Genomic DNA, 27,747 nt, shown 5'->3' on the forward strand with positions numbered 1-27,747 from the left:
CAGGAGACGAGCCCCTTTTCTAATGCACCACCTAGCTTGATAAACCCCTTCTCAAAGACTTACGGTTTGTCAGTTTTATTTGGGTAACACACATATTCTGAATGCCTTCGGCAGAATTCGAATGAGCCATTTTAATCTAGATAAATTTCACAGTGAGATTAATCTAGATTAAAAAAAATTATCTATGCCCACCACTAATATATACACAAACACACACGCACATACACACGCATTTTAATATTATTATTATTATTATTATTATTATGTGTGTGTGTATGAATGTATAGTAAATATAATGTATACACAACATTTAAATTTCCAAAGTTGAACACACTTCACAAATATTTACAAAGGTTTTCACAAAAAAATCTGTGACACACACCACAGTTTATTTATGAAAATTTTATTAATTTTAAATTATGAAAAAAGTAGGAAAAACTGAATGAAACTGCATACACGAAAATCACATGCCCTTGGAGACCTTATAATCATGTTAAGATGAAATTGAATAAAAAATTTCATCTTAAAAATATTTTGTTATATAGAGTAAAAGAGTAAGTTAAACTGAATTATATCTTGAGCTGTGAGGTTTGTCTGTATAACAGTGCAGATGCATAAAAGGTGTTTGTTATGTTTGAACCGGATATGAGGACAATGCTTTGCTCAAGGATCTGTTTCTCAGGCGACAGATCGTCCTTAGAGAGTGACGAAAGACTGTAAAAGAAAAGGTTGTGTGGAATTTTTATATGAAGATGGTTTGGGTGTGTTTTTTTGCCAATGACTAGCTTCGGGCATGCGGTCACTCATTTAGAATGCACAAAAACATTAAACTAAGGTTAAGAACAAATTAATGTGCGTATGCATGTATTGTGAATTAGGTGGAGATTTTTCATGGCAAGTTCTTCTGTGTGTACAAGTAAGAAATATGAGTCTGTATGGGAAGGTGTGCCATTCTCATTTCAACAAAGCTACCCAGTGCCATGGGATTTTATCATTATTAGTTCAGTTGTCACAAGCACACTTTCTTACTATCAACACCCGCATACACACCCCAGTGCCAGACACGACAGGAAGTGACCGTTGCCTGGGCTACACAAGGAAGTTACAGCAAGATATGTTCACTGTAACACATATGGTAGTTTCTCTTTAACCTTAATTGTCTGTGTGCATGTCCTCCCTTGTGCTCACGACTTTGTTCATTTATCAGCATGGGAAGCTCGAATTAATTTTGAAGACTTTATGTATTTGGAGATTAATTGTTTCCATAATTAAGGTCTGACCCCACAAGAAGCCACAAGAAGGTCAGTCACTCACGGGGTGCAGGGCAGGGAACAGCCCCTGGGGCTTTGTTGGCAGATCTAGTGAGAGGCAGTACAGGCCTCTGCTCTCTCTCTTTGTATACATCACCTTTTAACATGAAAAATCCCTCTTTATCTCACTGGCACAGCAGCAACTGAGGAGTGTAAATTAGGCTCCGGGTGTGGTGGCTCACTATTGTGTTGCACTGTTTTGCTTTGTAGTAGCTTGAATGTCTATACCCTGGAGACTTTTTTCCCCTCTCAGTCGCTTTCTTTCACTAAGCTTATTTTTTTCCAGTTGCTGGTGACATTAACATCCTAACTTTGTTGATACTTTGGAAGGTTAGTGAAATTGCACCACTTTCTGTTGCAGGACCACTTTAATCTGGAGATCACATTTTATTCTACACCTGAGATTTGCATCTCAATTAAAACCAGTATTCAATTCTATTTCAAATTGGGCCAATTGTTTAGTTTAAAAAAAGCCTAAGCATCAATACTGTGTGTGTGTGTGTGTGTGTGTGGGCATGTTTTTGTGACATATCAGGACACAACTGTGTATAATGACATGGGTATGACACAGGTATTACAAGGAGAGGGTGACTTATGAGGACATAACCCATGTCTCCATTTTTCAAAACGCTTTTAAATCATACAGAATGAGTTTTTTTTTTGAGAAAGTAAAAATGCCCAAAGTTTCCTGTGAGGGTTAAGGTTAGGTGTAGGGTTTGTGAAGGGCGATAGAATATACAGTTTCTACATTATAAAAACCATTACGCCTATGGGATGTCCCCACTTTTCACAAAAACAAACATGTATATGTGTGTGTGTGTGTTTGTTTATGCTATATTGTGGGGACATTGATGTATGTGTATGTGTTTTTATATGATAAAGCAAATAAACCAAAAAGCTGGCTTAAGAAAAATACTCTGTCTTTGTCATGTAATCCAGACACTTTTTTTAGGAGAACGCCTGATCATCGGTATCATCTGAAGCTTCACTGTAACTGTATGATGCATTTCAATGATTCCAAATACAGAAGCAATTCCAAATCTAAATGGCTGACAAGAAACTAAATTAAGGTTCTACAGTGGCCTAGTTCAAGTCCTGACCTGAATCCTACAGAGGTGATGTGGCAGGACCGGTTCAAGACTTATCAAAGCGTCAAACAGTTTCGGTGCGAGGAAGAACAAGCCAAGATTCCCCTGCAGTAAATTGCAAGACTATTATTAAATTACATGCAGTGTTTAGTTACAGTGATTGCTGCGGAGTGCTGTCAAACCAGACATTAGGCATTTACTTTTTCACAGGGTTGATATGAAACTATGTTAGTGGTTTTCACAGAGGCGAAAAAAGGCTATTACAATCTGATAGGCTGATTACACAACTTCTGGAAATCATCAGTCCACCTGGAAATGAAGCATAATGAAAAACGAGCATTTATGAGGAAGAACAAATCACCAGATTTTTGCAGAGTTAGTCAATATCCATGAGCAGAACTGGATATAAGTTGTGCAATAAAATTTCAGCATCAGCAGTGATATTTAATCTCTATCCCTTTAGTTAGAGCACAAAATTAACAAGAATCAAAAGCCATGTGGAAAGAAGATGTTAAATTTAAATAATGGCATGTTCCATGTAATCATTAATTTGCTTAAAAGACAACTGTAATACAGCTTAAACAAATGGTCAAGAAATTTTACATTAAATAAAGTCAATAGAAAAGTTGCATGAAATATGCAGTTCCAAATTTTGTATAAATAATTTTTATTACTATTATTAACTGAACAAATGGTTTATTTAACAAACATTACTTTTAGTGATGCACCGACTGTTCGGTAACTGAAATTATTCGACCAGGGTTCAAAGTCCAACGGAAATTCTGCACCCAAACAGTGTTACTCGTCAGTTGCTCAGTCACATTTTTATGAAAATTACGAACATGAAAAGGCATGTGACAATACATGCGACAAAAATCTGCTGCGGTCAACAAAAAGGAGCCCTGAGGTCTTCATGCGGGATTCCGCCAAAATAAAAGCTGAGAGAAAAAAAAACTCCACCAACATTCATAAATGTTAGTATTATAATTTTACTGTTGCTCCGCAAAATAAAATAAAAAAAGACAATAATAAATGATAATAATAATAATAATAACATTAGCTCAATGAATACATTTATAATAACATACAAAGAGTGTGTTCAGATTGGGATCTATAACATTGCCTAATATTTTAAAAGAAGACTCCTCTGCTCCGCAAGGCTGCATTTATTTGTACAGTAAAAAAGCATGCCTGATTCAAGAATGTGGGTCTCTAAAATGGGCAAAAACATTATTTTATTAACTTACTAAAGTTAAATTGTGCTTTGTTGGTATAATGTCTGCTAGAATGTTAAAAATATTTTCAGTGTGAAGTAAATATTTCTAAATTGTTGTTTTGTAATTGATCTTTTCTTTGAAAAGCAAGACAAAACCAGTAAAAAGCTAAATCTGGCGTGAAAATCCGTGTTTAATGTTGTTTGGCTTCAGCCAAGAATTTTCATTTCGGTGCATCCCTAATTATTTTGGGTTTATTTTGGATTTCAGCTAAAATAATTAATTTCAGTTTCAGCAAAAAAAATTAATTACTACTGTATACATTAATGCTTGTACAACAATCTCTTCCCGTCTAAGTGGGCAGATTTTGGCCAGAATGAGCTGCAAAATGGACCAAAAGTCAAGCTACAGGAATCAATTGAGCATTGGGTGGCTTTTGCATGGAAAGTCACACAGAAAGGTGAAACAGACGAATAAAATACAGTAACACAAAAGGTCACAGATCTGAGGAAAGGAGAGATGTATTTCTCCAATCCTGTAACCCTGCCTCTATCATTCACCCTTACTGCCCCACATCAACACAGAACAGCTTTGTTAACCTGTCGCCTGTCTGTCGCACAGCTCTACCCTTCCACCCCCTCTCTCTGTCTCTTGTTTTTCTGTTTCTTTCCTCTTTTTCTTTCTTCAGTGCAGATAATGAATTTGGCCTGGGTCAAGAGTTTGTGATTCTTGTCATTCCTTTGCCACATAAGGATGAAAATCTTCATTCAGTTGAGCAGTACAGTAAGTGTTTTATATATAAAACAGAGAGAACGATGACAGAAACACCTGACTGCTGAATATTAATAATGGCTTGTACAGGCTTGCATTTTAGGCATGAGTCCAGAGCCATCTATAACAAGAAAATTAGATGTCATGCATAAAAGCCCACTTGTGGAGGAAGAAAGAAGGATAAGGATATGGATGAAAAGGAAACTATTATATAATCAACTCAAAAAACACATTTCCTGTCTGCGTGTGTAAATGTGTGGATTTGTTTCATTTTACAGTGGCTTTAAAAAGTATTTGCAAACACCCAATTATTAACAATTTTATGTTTTGGCGTATTTATATAAATTTGAAAAAATCTAATTTTATTGTTTTTATATAATGTTTAAGCACCACAACCGCTACGTTTAGGGGTTAGGCTAATATTTATTTTTTTAATCAGAGAATATTTGTTTTTAACATGACTAACTTCATTTAATAATAGACACTTCCAGCTTTATATACTGTATTTCTCATGTAATTTTTGTTCATTTTAGTGACTCATTTCGTGATGATATTCACAGAGACTGAGAGTGCAAAAAGTGCAACCATGGTTTTTTCTGGTTTTTTTTTGTTTGTTTTTTTAGCAAAATTGATGATATTGGGAGACTATACAAATAATACTTTTTTCAGTGAATATTAAAGAACTATGAGTTTCCCTTTGTAGCGTGTTTTGTAGGTTTGTTAACTTGAAAAAGTAATCTTGAAAGTAACTTGAAAGTAAAGTTATTTGTAATCTGATTACTTTTTAAATGCAGTAATCAGTAATCTAATCAAATTATAATTTTAAAAGTAATTAGTAATTTGTAGTTTTTTTTTTTTTTTAACTTACCAAAAATTGGTCACAATATATATATATTTTTATTTCAGTCGATATTGACAATTTTAATGCTAAATTTAAAATCTTTCTTTTTAAAAGACAGATTTTTGTTCTAATTGAAAGTTGAACAAAACCAGACTGTTAATTGAGGTTTTAAACTACTCTTTATGGTCAGAACATGACAAACCCGATTTGAGTTCTTTAAACTCTTCCACTCATTTTCCCTTAAAATAAGTGCCGTTTGAACTTTGAGCTGAGCGGATAAATGGTCAGTGTGGCCTGGTTCAAATGAGAAGTGCTGTTTTGTTCTGCTTTTGGTGCATAAACTCTATACTGAACACTTATTGAACTCTTGTTATAATTTTAATGAGGAAAATTATAACTGGGAACCTGGAGGAGTCCATGAATTAAAGGGGGACACTTTCTAAACAGGGATTGTAACAAATATTTGCAACAGGACATTGTGTTACACTCCAGGGCTTCTGTTTTGTTGGCATATAAAATATACACAAGTCCAAATGCTAATACCATCATCGGCCGCAGCATTTCTAACCTGCAGCTTTCAGGTTTTTGTTCTTTGTATTGAGTCAAAAGATCAATCTGTGACATTTAGATCCTCTGTTTTTCAAAGATTGGCTGAACAAACGACAAAACTTCTGAAGGTCTGCTTGTATTTTGGCTCTCCCATGTTCACAGGTATGACTGGAAGTGAACGGAGCATAGTGTAACTTTGCACTTGAACTTATTGGTGTTATTTCAGAATATCTTGAAATTACGTCTTTCCAAAACGCAAACCAAAAAGAACAACAAAACCTCTTGAAACATTAATATTTAAACATGTAATCTATCCTGACAAAAGGGATCCTTGGAATGGATTTTAAAGAATGTTGGTAACCAAACAGTTTGGAGACCACTGCATTGACATCCGTTGCACTGGGGAAAAGAAGCACCGAGACATTTCAAAATATCTTTTATTATTCTCATACAGGTTTGGAATTGCATGAGGGTATGAGGACCACGTCCATTTTTAATTGCACCATCCCTTTAAGTGTCCAAGTACCTTTTGGAGCCACTGTGTATTATATGGAGTTCTATGAATGTGCTGTTAGATTAATTAACCATTCAAAAATAACTAGCAGCAGTCACCAATGTGACTCTTCCTTATGATTGAACTATGAACAGAGCATCAACAATGAACTAGCCAACAGACGGAGATCTACTAGATTAATACATAACGGAACAAAGATTAGAGATAGATCAGGCCTGACATGGACAGACATCTTTATGGAGCTCGCTCTGACTGACATCTCCTCCATTATCTCTCCTACACACTCTTTTTCTGTGCGGTTATGTGGTTTGGTTTCATTAATGGGCTTTGTTTTTCCTGAGGTATTTTGAAAATGTGCTCTTATCTTTACTCAGTCTACCGGGTATGTTTTAATGCTGTGTCTCGAGGCAGTTAAAAAACCACAACCTTTTGAAAGGATGGCAATTTCTTTCAGTCAGACTATTTGATGTTCACTGTGCATTTCAACTCATGAAAATAAAAAAAGAAAGGAGAGAGAGAGAGAGAGAGAGAGAGAGAAATATTTAAGATGGTTGACTGGTCTCCCAGCCTGGATACACTGGTTAGATGACTGTTTATCTGGGTTTAGAAAGCCTTTACACACTTTTGCACACAACGTGAAAAGGTACGTTTACAGCATGGTAAAAAATGTTTTGTATTTGGAAATTTTCTAATAACACAGAATGTGTATTCAACTTAAAATTACTTTTCCATTTTGTTATTTTATTTTAAAATGTAATCCTGTGATGGCAAAATTCAATTTTCAGCAGCCATTTCATCAGTCTTCAGTCTCCCGTGATTCTTCAAAAATCATTCTAACAAACTGATTTGATCATTAAGAAACATTTATTATTATCATCAATGTGCAAAACAGTGCAGCTTAATATTTTTGAGGAAATGATGACAGATTTTGTGTTTCAGGATACGTTCATGAAGAGAAACTCCAAAAGAACTTTTATTTGAAGCAGGAACCTTTTGTAACATTAAATTATATTTGCTGTCACTAATGCTGCCTTAATAAAAAAAAATATATAAAACAACAACATACTGACCACCTTATATAATTTATATTACAAACTATAGTAACAAAATTAGAGTACAAGGAGTGCATTATATTTTGAATAAAAATTCACTAATTAAATGTTATCAAAAAATACCCATGTTGTGTTATACATCTTAAATACCCATTTTTAATTTCAAGATGAACCTTTTCACTTCTTTCCAGTTATTTAATCCCAAAAATTTTAATCTGGACCATTGGATCCCACTGTAAATAAAAGTATTGTCACTCTAGGCCATTTGTTCACTACCGAAAGGCGAAAGTGAGAGAGCAAGAAAGAGGAAGAGAGCATGAATGAGTAAGAGAGGGAGAGAGAACATGAGTGAGGTTTTTTTTTTTTTGGAGGGCATGCTATTGGTGGAGGGCACAGGGCAAGTTATGCTCCAAAACTACCCTAACAGTCTGAACGATTTCCTGTATGCTTTCCCACGCTTGCAGAAAGTCAGAGGGAGAGAGAAAGAAATGCATACAAGTGAAAAGAACAAGAGCAAAGGCGATATTACAGAAAGTGATATAAAGAGGAGAGAGGAAGTGTCATGTCACCGTTTACAGTTAACGGACACACTGACGCCTTTCTGTTTCTCCCTGATGACAACCAGCTGTCCCTGACAGAGAATGACAGCCCTTAAGAAACAAAAATGAAAGGCAGAGAGCAGGGGAAGAAGAGAAAGATGTATGAGGAGTGGAAACAGACACATGATGAGAGCAAGACCAGTCAGAATGAGCCTGTGAGCTAAAGTGAACCAGAGAAGAGAGGCTAATGCAGCCTCAATCCCATCGTTAGCCATTAGCTTCAGCACAGATGGGCTCCCCATCCTGCTTTATCACAAATAAATTCTGCTAATTGAAGAATAGCGAAAGCAAGAGTGCTGTTACCCTCCAAACACAATCTGCCATTAAGGACAACGATACCACTGTACACAATCCCACATCCTTTAGAGAACCACAAATTTACTAAAACTGACCAGATGCATGTCTGATGGAGCTTTCTGATGCGAATGCTAATCTATTATTGATTCTTCATAATGGCAGTGGTTTACACGCATTATGTAAAGCTTCCCTCTATTGGAAAAACATTAGCTCAACATGTCATTGCTCAGCTAACCATCTTTATATGATACAATCACCTCACACTGTCCCTAATTCAGTTAGTTTTCTAGTTTTGCTAGACGCTCTGCTCTTAAAACCATAAAATGGATGGTTAAACTTCAGCTGGTCAGACAGTCAAAAAACGATTTCTTTAAGCACCCATTAAAACTATACTAGACATTTTGTCAATTCAATATAGATTTTTTTAAATGGCTACACTGGACAGAGTCACAGACTGATTTCTGTTGTCTTACGGCCAGGATACAGGATACTGACACGCATTTGGTTTACACATGCCGTTATAATCGAGGTGCAGTGTGTTTTTGCGTAGTTAAGCTACAGTTTGCATATGTCTATTCAAATAAACATGACAAAATCCTGAATATTTGAAAGCGCTAGTCACTTCTGTATTTCGGAGCGTGTTCACAATATCAAGGCCAACTGTAGTCTGATTGACACATTGACAAAGACAAGCTACTACTCATTATCCAGGTCTGTTAATCTGGCAGTTTGAAACGACAGTTATTGCTTTAATCTGACTGCAATTGGACTTTTATACTCTTAACACAACAAACTTTCAATCTACCCCAGACTATATCAATAATAAACTAAAGTAACTACAATAGCACAAATATAGGACACTGATACTGAACAACCTAAAGAGCACAGTAGGAAAATTCAACTTTGTCCATCTTTCAACAGTTATGTGAATAAGTTCCCAAATTAAATTGGTTCATTGTAAAAAAAAAAATATAAAAATAATTATCTGTATATACACTGTATATACAGTTTTTTATATTTTTGAAGCAACCAATATTTTAATGTAACAAGCTTTTGATGGAGGGACAGAAATCTCTCAGATTTCCGCAAATTATCTCGTTGTTTTGATTTTTTTGTATATATAAAAAAATATATATAAAAAATAATTAATTATATATATATATATATATATATATATATATATATATATATATATATATATATATATATATATATATATATATATAATGAATCTGTTATATATATTTATAAAGTTGTATTTATGTAATCAACACCTTTTTGTTTGCCCGCAAATCAGTTCATTGTGAAAAATTAACCTATGATCGTGTGTCTTCTCATCTAAAAGTCCAGAGAACTAGTCAGTAATCTGTTGGTAGGCTGAAAGTTCATGTCATTAACTAATCATTGAAGTGTCAGACTACACATGACCAAAGTCTAATTCAAGGGAAGTCTGTTCACACTGCCGCCATATTTACAATGCCTCCAGGCATCTGCTTTGGGCACGCAAAAGTACTAAAATCTCCCAAACAAAGTACAAGTCCCTGCACGACATCATATTTGATTTGATTCTGTATCTACATCTATTGTGACACCCTTTATTATCATGGTGGTTATAAGTGCATTTTAAGGTAGAAAGCAGATTTTGGTACTTCAAGTGGCTTGGTATATTTACAGTACATTGTATCACTTGAAGAAATACAGTTCTAAACTGTAAAATAGAAAAGCACCAGTATGCAATCTTGTAATACCTGAAACACTGTCATTGTATTTTTCTAAACATTTCTGGCAACCAGTCTTCTTTTTTTCTTTTCTTTTCTTTTTTTTTTAAATGTACATTATGTTTAATATATGTTACAAACTACAATAGTTTAATATATAGTACATTTAATATATTTTATTATATATAATATTTAATATATGACAGGTAATAATATTTTATTACATAAATACTGAGGCTTCTCATTTGTAAATTGCTTTGGCTAAAAGTGTTTGCTAAATGAATAAATGTTAATGTTAATACAAATGTTAATTTGAAAAAATGCAAATGCTAACGTTGCCCTTTAGAACAGTAAAATTTCTCTAGTAAATTTTTTATTGTTTGCACCGATTCCTGCAGGTAAGTATAGATTATGCAACATTTTTCCTTTTTTTACAGAACACATATAAACTTAAATACACAAACACAACAGACAACAATGTGTTTGGTTTATAAGGAAGAACAGCAATGCACTTTTACACACACACACACAGTTTCTTTTTCCCTCTTTCTCTACCTATGGCATGACCTTGCTTGTGAACGAAAGTAAACTGACAATTAATTTTGTATGCGCCATTTTCTTACCTATGCAACTTAATATGATGAGCCTGTGCATGTGCCAGGGAAATACAAGGAAACCCAGGTAAGGAATTGGACAGGATAATGGTGAAAAGTTCTAGAACACAACTGAATCCTGCCATTTACTGTATGTCACTGCCTGTAGAGCTCAAGGCTATATGTGAAATCTAGTATCCACTAACCAGGTACTAGATTTGCCTTGAAAATAGACCACACATGCCGAAACGCCCACAAACGTGTTACACAGAATAACAGGGCATTGTGATGGACACACATGCAAACCTGCACTGTCAATTCAGTGGGCAGCACAGGGACTTTGTGGCTCGGGCCACACACAAACAGCACAACAACAGAAAAAAAAACCTCAGGAATACAGTGCAAGGGTGTGTTTTCATGCTCACAAAACCTGTTCGACCACAACGTTGTGTGAATGTGCCTCTCCAAAAACAAGTTTCATTTCTTTTTTTGTTCCTGGCAAAATCAAGCTTGACTGCGCATGTGCTGGCAAGCCTGTGAGAACGTGTGCGCGCTCTACAACTTCATCCCAAAAAAAAAGAGAGAGAGAAAGGGAACTGAGAATGACATAAAATGGATTCATGGAAGTGAGGCTGACTTTTAACAACCTTTCAGTACTTAGAAGGAAAAGAAATGAAGTGTTTGACAATGGCATCATTAAATATAATAATAGCGACATTAAATATAAATGTGCCTGAATCTGCAAGCAAGTTACTGAAGAGACGAGATGAGATGAGATGGCCTCTTTACTATTAACTGGAGAGGACAGGCTCCCCAGAGCCAATATTCCCTACGCCAAACAAGGTTACTGCCTTTCCTCCGGCGAAGATTGGCCTAGTGTCCTAATACCATACCGCAACACATTCAGCGCAACACCAATGCAACATCCATATCGATTCAAATATGCAGCTCTCAGCTTCTTGCACCAATGTTAAAGAAATAAACGCATTAGCACCTTTGGCACATGGAGTAACCTCCAAATAAAATACTCAGCTAGCAAAATAAACAATCCGTTTTGGCAACTGACATGAATCTGCTGCTGAGTTAATGTGAGTTTCACACACTGTGCTGTGTCTCCTCAGACTGCAGAAAGTCCCTTCTCTGAATTTACTGGATCCAGCTTGAGCTGAGTCCCCATACCACACATACCACACTGATCAGTACGAGAACAAGAGAAAAGAGGGAAAACAACATATCTAATAACTATAGAGAGAGGATGGGAGGATGCCTTGATTGAATTTTACTGGCTAAAATTTAATTTGATTCATGAGCACTCACATGATAAGCCCACATGGCAGGAGGAGAGGGAGGGGGGAGACATACAGAAACAAAGAGATGACGCAGACAGGACTGATAATAGATAGGGCAGAATTGGCAGGACAGGTAAATTAAGTTACCATTAAAGACGGAGGGATATGTGTAGTCAGAAAACATTGCGATATCGATGCGGAATCTTCACTGTATAAATTAGGCTAAATCTAATAAATCTGTGTTAAAGCTACAAAATCATCATCACACACTTTTTTTTTTCCTCAATTGACCTATCGGTAAGCCCCGCCCCCCTTAGTTACTGTTGCTCACTCTGACAAACATACGGATTTGCTCACTGTCTCACAATGACAGCTGTCAGTGAAAACCTTCTTCCGAGGGGTTTCTGATAAATTTGGGACACAGATGGACCTTCAAGTGGGACTTAAATATGCCATAGAGGGATATATAAAAGATATTAAAACTAATATGTAAAAAAAAACAGATCACAATGCAAATGGGAGAATTACGTTACGGTCGTCACAATCGCAATGACAACATCCAAGAACAACACTGTTCCATATTTACGGTACATGACGTTAGAACAGTTTGCCATTTAGGTTTGTATGTTAGCATGGACTCACTAACTTTAGCGCTAATGTTAGCTAGTTTTAGCTGGAGATACCTGGCTAAAGCATAAGATGACTTTAAATGTTCTGCTTGTGCAGATGAAAAGTATAACTTAATGAGGGTATGACATCCAGAAAATGAATGTTTTCTTCTTCATTGTGATTGGAGTTGAATGTTTAGGGACATTTTGTTCTGTTTTGGTTGGACTTGGAAATGGAATAAAATTAAATGACATTGCCTGTCCTCTCAGGATAACTGGAATTAGTGTTACAAGTACCCTTGGGACATCGTATTTCCATTTTAGTAGCATATACATCATTACACAGATGCAAGCTTCGGATCTTCCTCCATGGCGCTGAAACCTAAAAATGTCAGAGTTCCACTCACCGTGCAACTGATACTCTACTGCCATTGGCTCATCTGCATTCAACGGGAGGAGCTTAGCGATTCGTAAATTGTTTATCATCACCTAAGCCATAGGCAACTGTGTTTACAAGGATACTTGCAGAGACATCCATTTTGACAATTTCGCACGTATGTGTATATTTTTGCACGTATTCATTAGACATGAAAGTGACAAAATACTATGAACTAGTGATGTGTCGTTCTTGAACGATTCGTTCATTTTGAACAAATCTTTTGATGTGACTCGGGAAGAACAAGTCTTCTCGGGGGGTGATTTGTTCAGTCGCACATGCGCAGTATTCTATAGGTTCTGTTCTGCTAGTAGTAGGCCTAGTTCACCTGTGTCGGTCAATGCAGTCTTGAATCGGAAAGAGAATTTATTAGTTCATCTTTCGGGTTTTTGACTCATTCCTTAATCACGTGACAGACCCCTACACTAAAACCAATGCAGTCTGAGCCAGAAAGAGAATTGATTAGTTCATCCATATGATGGCAAAATCACTTTGATTTGTTTGTTTGTGTTTGTTTTTTTACAGTGGATTCTAATCTTCAAAAATGACCTTGTATGATTTATGTCTTTTGAGTTCACCCTTCAGATTAGACTATAGAACTGTAGTGTTTATTGTTTAGGATTCAAAATGTTATTTCATATTCATATTATATCATCTTATACATATATTAGACCAATATGTCGAAACTGCTTAGGAAAAGCAATTATTATATCGGGAAACTCAAAATATAGACGGTTTCATCGGGAACACGCGCCTGGACCTAAGTTAACTTCCGGTCTGTGTTGTGTATATCGGTCTGGCTGCGGTGCCATCTACAAACGCAGTTAAAGTCAAGGTGATGAGTTAGACTGAAGTTGGGCTCAGGTGGCTGTGCTGCGGGATGTGTTTCCCATACATTTATTTATTTTTGGAGACACAATTTTAAAACTGATCGATATTCAAAAAGGCTTCGTTGAATAAACATGAGTAACGTAACGTTACATACTGCACGTTTAATAATAATAATTCCTTACAATTATATGTTTAAATATCAAAACGAGGCACGGGTGTTTTTATATCGCTGTATTTCTGAAGGAGGACTTGCATGTTATATATCTGATAAAGCAGCATGTGAGTGAACCAGCTCTGCTTTGTTTACAGCTGTTACTGGGGAAACCTCTATTTCTCGCGCTTTAGGTCTATGCTTTAAGGTCTATGCTTTTTTTTATCTCCTGCTGGCAAAGAATGAATTTGCATTTTCATTAAGTCCGCCTGATCCACGCAGCAAACATATTTTGTTTGTTATCAAAAAATATCTACTCTAGAGGGACTTTGCTGTTGTTATTGATTCTATTTGGAGTCTACCGGAAGTCAAGTTAGGTCCACAAAAACGCGCATGCACAGTAACGTTTGCTTATGTTGATGCCGTTGAAACCGTCTATAGCGTGAAGCCCTAACTTGTAGAACCTCTGGATACCTAGTGTCCTAATTAGTTATAAGCAAACTAGCAAAAGTTTTTTGCTATATTTTATGAAAATTTCTGCTAAATTCTGTTTAAACACAAAACACACAATACTTTGATAAACCTACATTAGAAGAGACTTGCTTGCTTAATACTATTTTAGAACTAGTGTTAAAAGAATATAACTGACCATGTTGTTCCCTCCAGACCAGTAGAGGAAGAATCCATCTGGGTCCACTTTAAGGGTTACAAGGCTGGGTGTGCTGTTGGCCTCCTGAAAGCACAGAAGTGAAAGAAGCAATTAGGGAGAATTCAGTACATTCATACAGTTTTGCTAACAACATCAGTACTTCTACAGAGACCAGCAGAAAGTCAGTCACTTATTGATATGAAAAGTGACGTGACATAGGCCACGACTTCCCCAACAGTTTAAGCAACTGAGATGGCTACAAATGAAGACTAATCACTGAGAAACAGACATAGTTTAGAACATTTATTACATAGAAATAATTGTTAATTCCATTGCAACTTCATTAAACTGATACTATGGTAACCAAATCACAGTAGCAGCCATGCCAATACTACATGTCAATGATAAAAATACAGCCAATCATCAGAAGAATGGCAGAGACAAAACATATGCATAAAGACCTGAACCTAAGTTAGATAAATGGGAAGTGCCCGGAATGGGTGGATGGTCCTGAGGGACATTGTGATTTAGAAATTAATGTAATGACTGAAACCAAAACCTCAAAAGGAACAAAGAGAGACATTAGAGGAGTTTAATGCACAAGTAACAGAAGCTGACTGCTGTCTACATTTGACTGGATTGATATATTGGCAAAATGTACACTTGTATTTATTTGTAAGCATGTTGGATGTACTGTATACTACACAAAATACTAGTTTTGTCAAATGATTGATCGTGATTAAATCGCATCCAAAATAAAAGTTTCTTTACATGATATATGTAATGTGTACATTTCATATACAAATGTAATATTTTTCTCCAATGTATACATGCATGTGTACATGTACAAACACATTATGTAAACAAAAACTTTTATTTTTGATGCAATTAATCGCGATTAATCATTTGACAGCACTACAAAATGCACTACAATTCGAAATTGAATAATATTTTAATAAGCAGTATATACTGTGCAGTTCAAAGTATGCTAACATTTCATACCAGTTTCAGGTGACATGAAATGTGTTTGGACAATCAGTTAAGAGCTAATCTTATCTGTGTGTGTTAGAGGTGAGACAGAAGTGACATTCAGCTGCTGAGCTGTCTTGTGGACTGTTTGCACATGATTCAATTAATCAAGGAGCACAGATTTCCTTTCCAACTTCTCTGAAATACTTCACCCAGTGCTGGGAGATATGAACATACACAGACACGCACAACAACAACAACAACAGTCGCTGAACACAATCACATACATTTGCCTGTTGACTGGTTTTAATGTTTGCATAATCAAATATATTAGTGTTGTGAACCTCCAAGTTTTATTTAAAGAACCGTTTCTTCTCTGTGTGCACAGACCTCTCAAAGACATCAGGTGATTATAATATAAAAGACAAAGCTAGAAAAAAAAAAGACAATCAGCATATGAGAAAGATAGAGAGAGAGCAGCAGACCTTGGTCAGGGTAAACAACATATTTCATCTGTCATGATTTAAAACAAGGATATGAAGGATAAAGTTCAGCGCGTTCAACAGGTCCTATGCTCTTAAAGGGAGAGTTAACCCAAAAATTCTCATTAAACTTTGGAACACAGACGAAGATATTTGTATTGTAGTGGCATCTGTTCCTCGACTGACTGCCTACGCAACTATCACTTTCAAGGCCTAGAAATGTAGTAAAGACATCACTGAAGTAGTCCATGTGACTCCAGTGGTTCAAATCACATTTTTATTAGGTAACGGAAATTATTTTTGTGTAATGCTTTTCCATACAATGGAAGTCATCTAAAATTGTTTGGTTACCAACATTCTTCAAAATATCTTCTTTTACAGTATGTTACAGAGAGAAAAACAACAAAAGTCATACAGGTTTTAGAATTACATGAAAGTAAAAATGATTATCATTTTGGAGTAAACTAACCTTTAAGGTCCTAGGTTACTAATCTCCACAAATAGGAGTTGTTCATGCACTGGTAATAATAAACAGGTTAAACAACATCACAACTTGAATGAACTGAATGAACTGTGGGAGTGTATATCATATTAAATGTGGTGTTGACCCTAACTAATGACCAGAGAGAAGGATTCAAACTTTCTTTTAGGTGAAATTTTGTTTGATGAACCATTTAAGCCAGACTGTGTCTGTGTGGAGGGGAGTGAGGTGACCCCTACCCTGCAAGAGTCTCATTAGTGTGTGAGTGTACACACAGGCTTACAAAAACCTGTTAAACTTCTCAAGGTCAAACCCTAATGATCTGACACATACAGACACAACCGAAACATTAACAACACACACACACACACACAGTGCCCTCTATAAGTATTAGAAAAGTAAAGACAAAATTGTTCTGTTTGCTACGGAGTCAAGAAATCTGTAAATATGATTAAAAGATGAATATGAGACAAAACTACAGAATGACACATTTTATTCTTGGGTGATTCAACACAAAGCTGTTTTATCAGCTAAGAAGATCAGCACTTTTAGAGTCTCATCTCCCTATCTGTCGTGAGCATAAGCATTGGAACAGTTACCTCACAGGTCTTTCAGCTGTGTTCAGTGTTCAGCTGTGTCCTGTTGCAGTCATTCTTCAGATATCAAAAGCAGGGAATGTGTCTTATCAGTTATAGCCATTGCTTCTGCATTCTAAGACTTGTATTCAATGAAGCCAACTCTAAAAGAAAAGAAAGCAATATGGATGCTAAAAGAAAAGAGGACGTCAATTAGAACTATAGGAAAAACAAAGGGCATGGAGAAATCGAGAATTTGGAAACTACCGGTGACATCAGCAATTATTAGCACACCGTTATTTGTGAGTACCGCAAACGTCTGTGCCGTCAGAGCGCGTTTTCTCCGCGGCCGGCCTTATTGTTAACAGTTAGGAGGCGACTTTCCCCCCGATCATGTTTACATCCCCGTATTTCTTAATAATAATAAGAACATGTAAAACAATAGGAAAAAAGCAAAAAAGATTTGCTGACAGTTTAAAAGTTTCAAAGTTAAGAGCAGGCTGTACTTTTGTTTGTTTGCACGCATTGTTAAAGGTTTTCAGCTACAAAACATGCTCAAAAATTTGAATGTGATATCACATCAAACGTGACCTGCTAACATGGATGCAGCTAAGATGCCACCGGGTTTGCTTCAGGGAAATTATATATCTATATTTTTTAAAGAAGCTTCCAAATGGAAACCTCGACAAGACGAATGCCTGTTTCACAGATACTCCATCTGTAGTGCGTATGCAGTCCGAGTGCGTTACGTATGTGGTGCAGCACAGACTCGATGTGCTTTCACACAGGATGCATTTGCAGTCCGCTAGTCGGTACGTGAACGATCGCTGCACTACTGCAGACGCACCACTCCTGGAACGCACTGACGGACCGCAACCACATGAACGCTGGAATCAGTTTACATGGGTGCATAAAAAAAAATGAAATGCATACGCACTGCGGACGGATTATGTGTGAAACAGGCGTAAGGTTGTTTGCACCTTGTGCAATGTGGAATTCGTTTACAGCTTTCTCAAGCAGTTTGTGATGCATTTTGGAAACTTTTAGTCATTATTTTATTTGGGTAGCACACATATTCTGAATACCTTCAGCAGAATTCAAATGAGCCATTTTAATCTAGATTAATTCCAAGATTACAGTGAGATTAATCTATCCCACCTCTAAAATAGATAGATAGATAGATAAAATAGTTTTTTTTTTAATGAAAATTTCATATATTCTAGATTCATTACAAGTGAAACAAAGTCAAAGACAATTTACAATTTACCCCAAAATAATATTAATACCTCAAACATAGCCAAAGCAAAAAATAAATTAATAACTTCACTTAAGAACAAAAAAAGGACAATAAAGGACAAAGAAGATTAATTCCTGGTGTTTCTTCGCTCTACTCTCTTCCCTCATGATTTGCTTCATCGTCCTTCATATAGCCACTTGAACCGCGTGCACAACTAGATGCAGGTGCACTATATATATAGTTGAGCCAAATTACAACTTCATCTTTGTGTGCACAGTTGACATTTGTGCATGTCAGAGGACTCCAAATGGTCATCTGAGTAAACCATTAAAAGTGAACTGAAGCTTGTGGCCTGCACACGACAGCAATGCATTCATTCTCTCAGACACACAGCTATTGCATCAACAACGTCAGTTATTTTAGTAGGTGAGTGGCCTGCTCTCTTGGCTCTTGGGTGTATTTGGCTTACAGTATTTACATGCTTTTATAGCTCTTACATAATACACACACACGCAGACACACACACACACACACACACACACAATCTACAACATGACTGACTTGAAAACCTTAAAGTCTGGAAATGCAGAAAGACAGTTGACAGAGGCGAAAAAAAAAAAATATTGTGAAAATGTGCATAATCAAAGCTACCATTATTAAACCAGGGTTTTGTGTGTCAGCATGTAAATTTTATGAGCCATCTTGACAAAATGCAGCTTTTATGTTAAGACGTTACCTTTGGACTTATCAGGGCATAGACAAACATTACCCAGGAGTTAATTTTGTGATAACCAACTGACTGTACACTACCCCTCTTATCCAAGGTTACTTTTCAAAATAAATAAATAAATGGACAGTATATACTGATTTGTGTAGACAATTTTGTATTATCTTATTTGTAGTTTTGATTAAAGCTTTAGTTAAGAATAATACTCAAAAATATATGACTTAAGTAATAGATACAATGTGTTTAATATGTTTAAAATAATAATAATAATTCATTACATTTATATAGCGGTTTCCTAGGCACTCAAAGTGTTTTACATAATCAGGGGGTTTCTCCTCATCCACCACCATAAATGGATACAAGCTGTACATATTAAAAGGGGTCATGAATTGAGACATTAAATTTACCTTGATGTTTTGACATGTAAGAGTATATTAGTAGTTCAAACCTTACCTGTTAGTCCAAAAATTGCTTTTATTGAAACCAAGATCAGAAAATGACTCATTTCAGTGATCAAAAGCGATCAAAGAATGCTCCCGTTATAATCGATGAGGCTGTCAATCACACAGCGCAAGTTTATATTCAGTGAGGAAGTCTACACTGCAAAATTATTCTCTTATTTACATTGTTATGATGAAAGAATTTGTGAAAGTGCAAAACTGAAGTTGCAATGATAATAAGATCACTGAATTCATGCACTCAACAGTCTGTCATTGGGTACAATGCTCATGGCTGTATCATTTCATTAAAAGAGAGTTAATCTTTATATTATGTAATCACCAAATGTTCAGCAAACAAAATTATTAAGCAAAAATAGCAAAAAAAGCTCTTTCGTTGTTCGGGCGAATAAGCGAAAAGACGAATATGTACCAAACAATGACACGACCCGATCAAACAGAAACGCTCACTAGTGCAGTAAATGTCACAGTGTAGAAGCATTTAAAGTGTCCGAGAAAGAAGCAAAATCAATACAAGCATAGAGAAGCGAGAGACTGATTACTGTTGCATCTCAGGTCTCCAATAAGAAATGGAAGGGTGGCTGTTGCTGGTTACTGTATGATGATAGAAATCGTGAAATGGCCTTAAACAAGTAGAACATAAACTGCAGAATGTTATGTTTTCAAATACACGAACAAAATACTCTTCATGAATGCCATCACGTACAGTATATACAGCGCCTCAGAGCATGTGACCAAAATCTTATTGGTTGCCCAGTTTTCTTGGCAGTATGTTAGAAAAGAAAATAGTAGATCTCTCCATAAATAAGAAGAAAAATAAGAAAAACTCTGCAACATGCAGACAAATCAACAATAGTTTATTTAAGGCCTGGTTCACACGGGACGATTTTAAAATTGTCGGCCGGTTTTCCAAACCTGAGAGACCCCACACACAGCGATAAAAAAATCACGGGTCTAACAGTTTTGGTCGTTCAGTGTGTGGTGTGCAGCAACACGGCAATATCAACACATCACACACGAACCGATTTGACTCCCGAGCATTCCCAGGTCAGACGGGAAATCTCGCAAAATCCCTCGAGATCAAACGTGGCTTCAGAGTAAACAATCATGGCGGACAAAGAGGATGCAGTGGCCATAGTTTGTGCTTTGTTTTTAACGGAAAAACATAAGAAAAACAAGAAAAGGCGATGGTCAAAGAGGTGGAGACAACGCGATCATGGACTATACTTGCTACATCATGATATGGAGGTAAGTTGTTGTTTTATCTCTTAGAAATGTTGTTACGTACTACACAGATTAATAACCGTTGAAATAAACGTTCATATTTGTTTCCATGTACTCTGGTGGACTGCAGTTGTGGATGTAGTTATGCCCATCGACTTTATTTGTATTTGTTATATCCGTTATATAATATTTGCCGGCTGTTTTGATTTTGTTTCACGGTACTTCCTCACCCCTCGTCACCTCGCTTTCTGATTGGCTACACGCCACAGTCCACAGGCTGCGTGATTGTTTGTCCTCGGGGGACACCACACACGAGAAGAAATCGGGCCAAATAAATCCAACATGTTGGATATCCCCGATTTGAGATTGGAGCGGTCCCGACGTTCTTCCAAGAAGAGGAGAGCGGTCTTAACACACCACACATGGCAGGAATATTTGATCCGATTATTTTACGATAATCGGAGCATCCTAAGATTGTCGGAAGGGGTGAATCGGGGCTAAAATCGGCCTAATTATCCTGTCGTGTGAACCAGCCTTAAAATAAAAGGTTTCAAATCACAGGATTTTCATACTAAACATTTGTCTGTGTGAACAAGTTTTTATGGGAGCACATTTATGATATTTTCTTCATTTACTATAAATTAATAGAAAAGAGTGACCAGCACGGTCTGTTCAACAAAATAATGAAAGCCATACTGATTCCAGATTGGAACAACACAAGTATGAGGCAATGACCAATGAGCAAATGATGGCAAGTTTAATATTGGAGTCAACTATCCCTTTAGCACATATTACCAAGAGGGATAAAAAAAACAACCACATAAGTAATGACAAAGAGTGGAAAGAAAATGCCAAAGAAATCCCAGGTTAAGGTAAATAAACAAAGAAGGGAGAAAGGAAGGTGGAAGTGAGACATTTTCTAATGCTCTATAAAGGCTGATTTACAGCAACCTTTCATAGGAGTGAATGACTTGGTCTGAACTACACAGACACAGAAAGGTCTCCTTCCTGAATAAGAGGGTTAAACCGAAGGAGAGGAAGGGCTGGAGGGGGTGAGCAGAGGTCAAACACACCCATATGTGAACTATGGTTCATCGACTCGGACACATGTTCAGTTTGAGTGTGCAATAATTACTCTGTTCTTCATGTTCCTCTTCAAGCTCTGTTTTCTCCTTCTGAACGTGTGCGGAGGCTTGTTTTACAGTGAGGTGAGACTCCATTAGCAGTGTGGTAAGAGTCAACAAACGCAAGTACAGCTGCACTGGCCCACCTGGATAAGTGTTCCCCTCTCAGCCCTTTCCAGGAAACTGTTCATAGACAGCTCTTATCCTGAATAATCAGCACAGGTGACAGTAAAGCTCCCGAATGCATGCATTTTCTTGTATTTGTGATTTGCCACTACTTGTTTCCTATATATCCTTTCAAATCAGTTGTTTTCTGGAAGCTAACCAAAACAGCATGCTGACACATATAAGATGGTATGAGGCCGGTCGAGTTTCACATGTTGCAAACCACATCAACCACTTGCAATGTGCATCTGTGTGCACTTCTACAGTAAATTTCTGAAGAAAAAAAAACTAAACAAATATTACAAAATATGAGATCACAGCACTTTCTTCTAAAGCAATATTGTCCTTAAGTAACACTGGCTGATCAAGTTTCAGACAAACAAACCCAGTCATTTGCCTCCTTTGAGATCAGTGCATTCTCAATGAGGTGCAAAAGTGTGAAAATGGAGGATTTTGATTGGAGTTGGAATCAAAAATTTGATCACTTAATGATCAGCCAGTGAGCCTTACTTTCAGCCATCAATTTACCATATTTGATGTGCTCTATGTATGTACAATATGTGGATCAATGTTTATATGTATAAAAAAAAGAAAGAAGAAAAAAAAACCTAAAATATATGTTTATTATATATAGTGATTGAGTTTCTTCTGAAGACTTGGACTAAAATGCTCAATTCCTATGGATTAGGCTACTTTTATGCTGTCTTGTTTTTAATCCTAAAAGTTTTGGTAGAATAGACTTTCCATGCAAGGACTGAGTTTTCATTTTGGGGAGAGTATTTGATTTTAATATGTAATATGTAATATGAATATGTTATAATATATAACCAGTTTTAAGCCTCACGGGTATATTTGCAACAATAGCAACAATACATTGTATGGATCGAAATGATTGATTTTTCTTTTATGCCAAAAAATCATTAAGATATTACATAAAGATCATGTTCCAGGGAGATATTTTGTACATTTCCTACTGTGAATACATCAAACCTTAGTGATTAGTGATACGCATTGCTAAGAACTTCATTTGGACAACTTTAAAGGCAATTTTCTCAATATTTTGATTTGTTTGTACCCTCAGATTCCAGATTTTCATATAGTTTCATCACCAAATATTATCCTATCCTAACAAACCATACATCATTGGAAAGCTTATTTGTTCAGCTTTCAGATGATCTATGACTCAATTTTAAAAATAATTGTACCCTTATGTTTTGTGGTCCAGAGTCACATATGCTAATATACACAAACTAGAATCATTACATTAACAGTTATTTTTTTTTATAGTGTCATGCTGTTCCATATGCTTTTTTCTAGAAAAAATGTAAGTGTAAGGAGTTTAAATTGGATTATTATACCAAACTCGAAAAGAAGACTTTGCCTCCACATTTCAGAAGACCACTGGTGTTCATGCACATGTGTTCTGACGGGGTGTGTGGGCTTTTGTGTGACAAACACTGGATAGACATGAGAGGAATGAAGAAATGAGAAGGGGAGGAGAATGCGATCAGTTTGGAGAGAGGACAAACAAAAAGTTAAATGAAAAACATAAGGAGGAAATTAACGAGGGAACACATTTGAACTTACACTAGCATGCACAGTTTGAAATTAGTCGAGAATGCTTACAAGAGTAACATGTTGCTAAGAGGTTGGTATGTATGATTCTACATCCTCCCCAGAAGCCTGTGGATGGTAAGTGAGCAGCGCCACATGGTACCATCACAGAGACAACAAAATATATCTGAGAATATTCAAGAAACAACAAAAATCTAAGGGTAATCCAAGGGAAAGGTACAATTTGAAACCTATTTTTTTCTGTGTTCTATGAGCACCAACAAACACACACTTGTTTTTCTATTCTTTCTTGTAGCTTGAAAACTTTGTGTTGCAAGCGCTTCATGTGTCAATACATCCTACTTATGATAAATCACTTGTTTTATTACTCATTTAAGATGATTTGGATAAGAGTCTGCTAAATGAAAAGGCCTAAATATATATGTAAATTCTGTGGTGCTCTGGTTGGTTGCTCACTAGCTAAAGTAAAAGCGGACCAAAAAATTTAACACAAAATTACCCAGATTCTTCAACACCTGTACGTTTCCTAGGCTAAATGTTTTGTCAAAAGTTAAATGATCAGCATCGCTTAACTTAGTTAGATTCATTCTGTATATATTTTCCAGAAAATGTGAAAAAAAAAAAAAAACGAAATTACATTGATTTCATAGTTTGAGCATGAGTCTCTATACACAAAAACAAACTGCCTAGGATATTTAGGGAACCATAAAAAGGTAAACTACATTGATATTATAATACATAGAGCAATTCCCTTCACAGGATGTGCCAAGCTCTTGTGTACACATGCGCACCAGACATGACTAAACATGCACAACTCCTTTCTTCCTCAAAGTCAAATAGTCTCTTAAACACACAGACACACACAAAACACAGCTCGTCACCCTTGATATAGTCAAAACATTAATATTAATATTTAACTTGTGGGCTTAACAGTGTGAGATTTCCAGATTTACCACAGCTCATACAAACACAGTTTGGTGCCTGCTAAACAGAGCAGTTAGCATGAGTTCACAGTGAAGGATGAGAAAGAGTTGACAAGTGGGTCAGCGATAACAGAAGTAGACTCTAGTGTTTGTCAGTTGTTGTTCTGTGTTTTTCCTGTGATTTTCTCCTCTCTGCCTACATGGTCTCTAATTTATGTGTGCCTCAGCATGCCTGGCGTCACATCTCAATATTTTCCCCCATGCTATCTCCTTGTTTGGCCTCCGTGTACGAAACCTCTCTCCGCTCACGCACAGTTCACCCTCCCCTCCCAGAATTATCCTCCTACACCAGCCAATCCCTCACTCAAGTCACCCCGTGTGTCTAAGTCACTGCTGTTTTTCTGCTCCATTGAGAGAAATGCTTGCATAGTTGCTTGCAGTTCACACAGTTAATCACAAACCCTAAATACTTCCTGTGGAATTCCCTTGGAGAGAAAAAGATGAATATTATAGTCCCTGTGAATCATCTGTCAGATTGGTTTGTTTAGACAGAGGGTATGTTCATTCCAAACCCAAAGCATCCTTACTGGGTTTGGACAACACTTATTCGCGTTTGAAAAACATGCAAGAGAGCTACATCTGTCTGTCTTTCTCTCTCTCAAACACACACAAATAGGATCGGTCACTATATCCTATGTTTGACGGGGTCTACGTCCTCATGGCTCCAAAATATTCCCCTAACAACAACCCTAGGTTCTCACTTTCATCAAAGACACCTGTCAAGCGGAAGACTGAGGATAAATTTGCAAGTCAAAGCTCACAGCTAGCTGATTTGCTCAGGGGCATCAGTACTACAGCACGGTCTTCACTGAACTTCATGCAAGGTCTTAACATACACATCGTTTTTTAATGTAAGTAAATATAAACTTATTTATGTCATTTATTCCAGTAATGGTAAAGGAGAATTTTCACCAGCCATTATTCCAGTCTTCAGTGTCACATGATCTTCTAGAGATCAGTCAAATTAGCTGAATTGGCGCTCAAGCAGCATTGTTATTAATAATAACAATAATAATAATAATACTGAAAAAAGTTTTTTAGGATTCTTTGATAAATATAAAGTTAGAGAGAACATAACTGATTTTAACTAGAAATACTTAGTAATATTATAAAAGTCTTTACGAATATCACTTTAGATCAATTTAATGCACCCCTGCTGAATGCAAGTATTGAGTTTTTTTAAATAGCGAAGCCTTTTCTGCTTTCTAATTTTAATTACATGACTCCATTAAGTTGCTCAGTTGGGTGTTGTAATCAGGAGAAAATTCTCTTCATACATTTTTCAGCTATATATTTAGCAATGCAACACAATGTTAATTTTCATAAATAACCAAACTCCAAGTGAGCACAGTGAGACTGATCAATCAGAAGAGGAGTGACAACTGTATTTAAATGCAGCCAGAGAGGCAGGTGTCTTGATGAATGGTATTAAGTTTAGCTGCAGTCCATTCCATGATCAGCTGGGATCCCGTCCAAGTCGGCTTTCAATCCCAGACTAGCCGAGTTTTGGTTAATGGTTCATTGAATGTTTAAAGGTGCACTAGAGCATTGCGTCTTACTGTCCGTCTCACACCAGTTCATTCTGAGAATCAGATCATGTATTATAGATCATTAGATCACATCAGTAGCCACAATGTTTCACTACAATTTCCTTCAAAGAGAAGGAGAGATTAAGAGCGCACAAAAAGGAGGGTGGTAAAGAGCCAGAGCTGAACAGAAAGTCACTGTTGCATCAGCTTCTTCCTTGTTGAAGTCTGACATTCAGCACCATGTGGAACTGAGCCCTATGCTGTTTCATTTCCTCAGTGCACATCATCAGAGACAACTGCACAGTGACAGCATGCAAGGCATGAAAGGGACTTAAACACATGGCAGACTGTTACTTCACAAAACAAAAAGCCATACCTTCACTGAAAGAGTTCAGGCCCTGACCTGACATAATTCCATATTGTGAGTTTGTTTGCTCAGCTTGAAAGCTTTTATCCATGTCTGTGTTATTTAAAAAGATCATTCAAAATGCATTATGACATCAGAAATGCTATGTGACTTATACCTTTCATCTTAGAGATAAAACTGTTTCTCCCTCTTATGTAACTTAACAGCATTTACCGATGATCTTTGAACACCATTAGTAATCCATCTATTTTTGAGTACAGTAATATGGGCTTCAAGACCCCCTTAAAGGCACAATATGTCATTTTCGCCGGTGGAGGGCAGGTAATCAAGATAAACAAAGACCAGGTGGCAACGTTTGATGATGCTGTCTGTGACTTTAGTGTGGTATCATGGGAACTGTCATCTTCATCCCCACGGCTGATGCAATCCGACGGGACTTGGGCAGAAATCATGTTCATGGATTATCTAATAATTTATTAACATAGCAGAATGAAGCAGGGTGAGACTGAAAGGAGGCTGCTGAACGAGCGTGACACACAGCTCGAAAGCAGCGGAGCTTTTATTATCCCACAGTCGACCGCTTCTGCTCCTTCTGGTCATGCGTATGTGGGGGGAAATAAAAGCAGCTCTGTTTTATCATACTAGATACGTTTGAAAGGTCTGTTAGAATGCTACTCTGTGCAGTCACCACCGGTCTATTAAAACACAACATGTTAAAGGGTCTTTGGTGTTTCCATGTTTTCTACAAAACAAAACCGGAAACCGAGGGGTTATGACATCATTGGCAGATGACACAATGAGACTAGGGACACGGAGTCCATTTCACTAGTTAAAATTGCTTATTTCTCTGGATTTGAACATTCATCAAAACATTTGGTATAATGCAAGCACACAAGTCAGCAAAATATATAACACTAGTGGTTTCTGGATAATTTTAATATAGAAATCTTACATATTGTGCCTGTAAGGAAAAGTATTTTTATCTAGACAAAATTGTATTATAATAGGGAAAAAAAAGATATATTCATTATTTTATTTTTATTAAATTATATATTAGATTAAATTATATAAATAATGAGTCACAATTTGAGTAGCAAGAGAGTTTAAATAACTTTTGAGACACAACTTCCTGGTTAGCTTCTTCATTAAAAGATAAAAATAATAATAATCATAATAATATTTATTTGGCTCAGAAATTGCCTCTATTGCCTAGACAATAGAAGGTTAAATGGCCTTTCTGGTAGATGGACTATTATGTCCTTAACTATAGCTATGACCTCAGATAAGGATATGCTAAGATCTCATTATCTTTAAATACAGCTAGTTATTTATTTATGAATG

At 36.4% G+C, this 27,747-nt stretch overlaps 1 protein-coding gene across 2 annotated transcripts in view; it reads right to left on the reverse strand.

The window, feature by feature from the left end:
* The window catches only part of plcb3 (phospholipase C, beta 3 (phosphatidylinositol-specific)), a 56,189-nt gene that overhangs the window by 26,331 nt on the left and 2,111 nt on the right, over positions 1-27,747 (reverse strand). For both annotated transcript variants that reach the window (XM_052560496.1, XM_052560497.1), the window contains exon 2: positions 14,511-14,594. In XM_052560496.1, coding sequence (XP_052416456.1) covers positions 14,511-14,594 — 84 coding nt within the window. The remainder of the gene's footprint in view (positions 1-14,510; positions 14,595-27,747) is intronic.

This window comes from Carassius gibelio, chromosome B7 (assembly GCF_023724105.1).
Source record: "Carassius gibelio isolate Cgi1373 ecotype wild population from Czech Republic chromosome B7, carGib1.2-hapl.c, whole genome shotgun sequence".
In the NCBI taxonomy this organism is placed as follows: Eukaryota; Metazoa; Chordata; class Actinopteri; order Cypriniformes; family Cyprinidae; genus Carassius; species Carassius gibelio.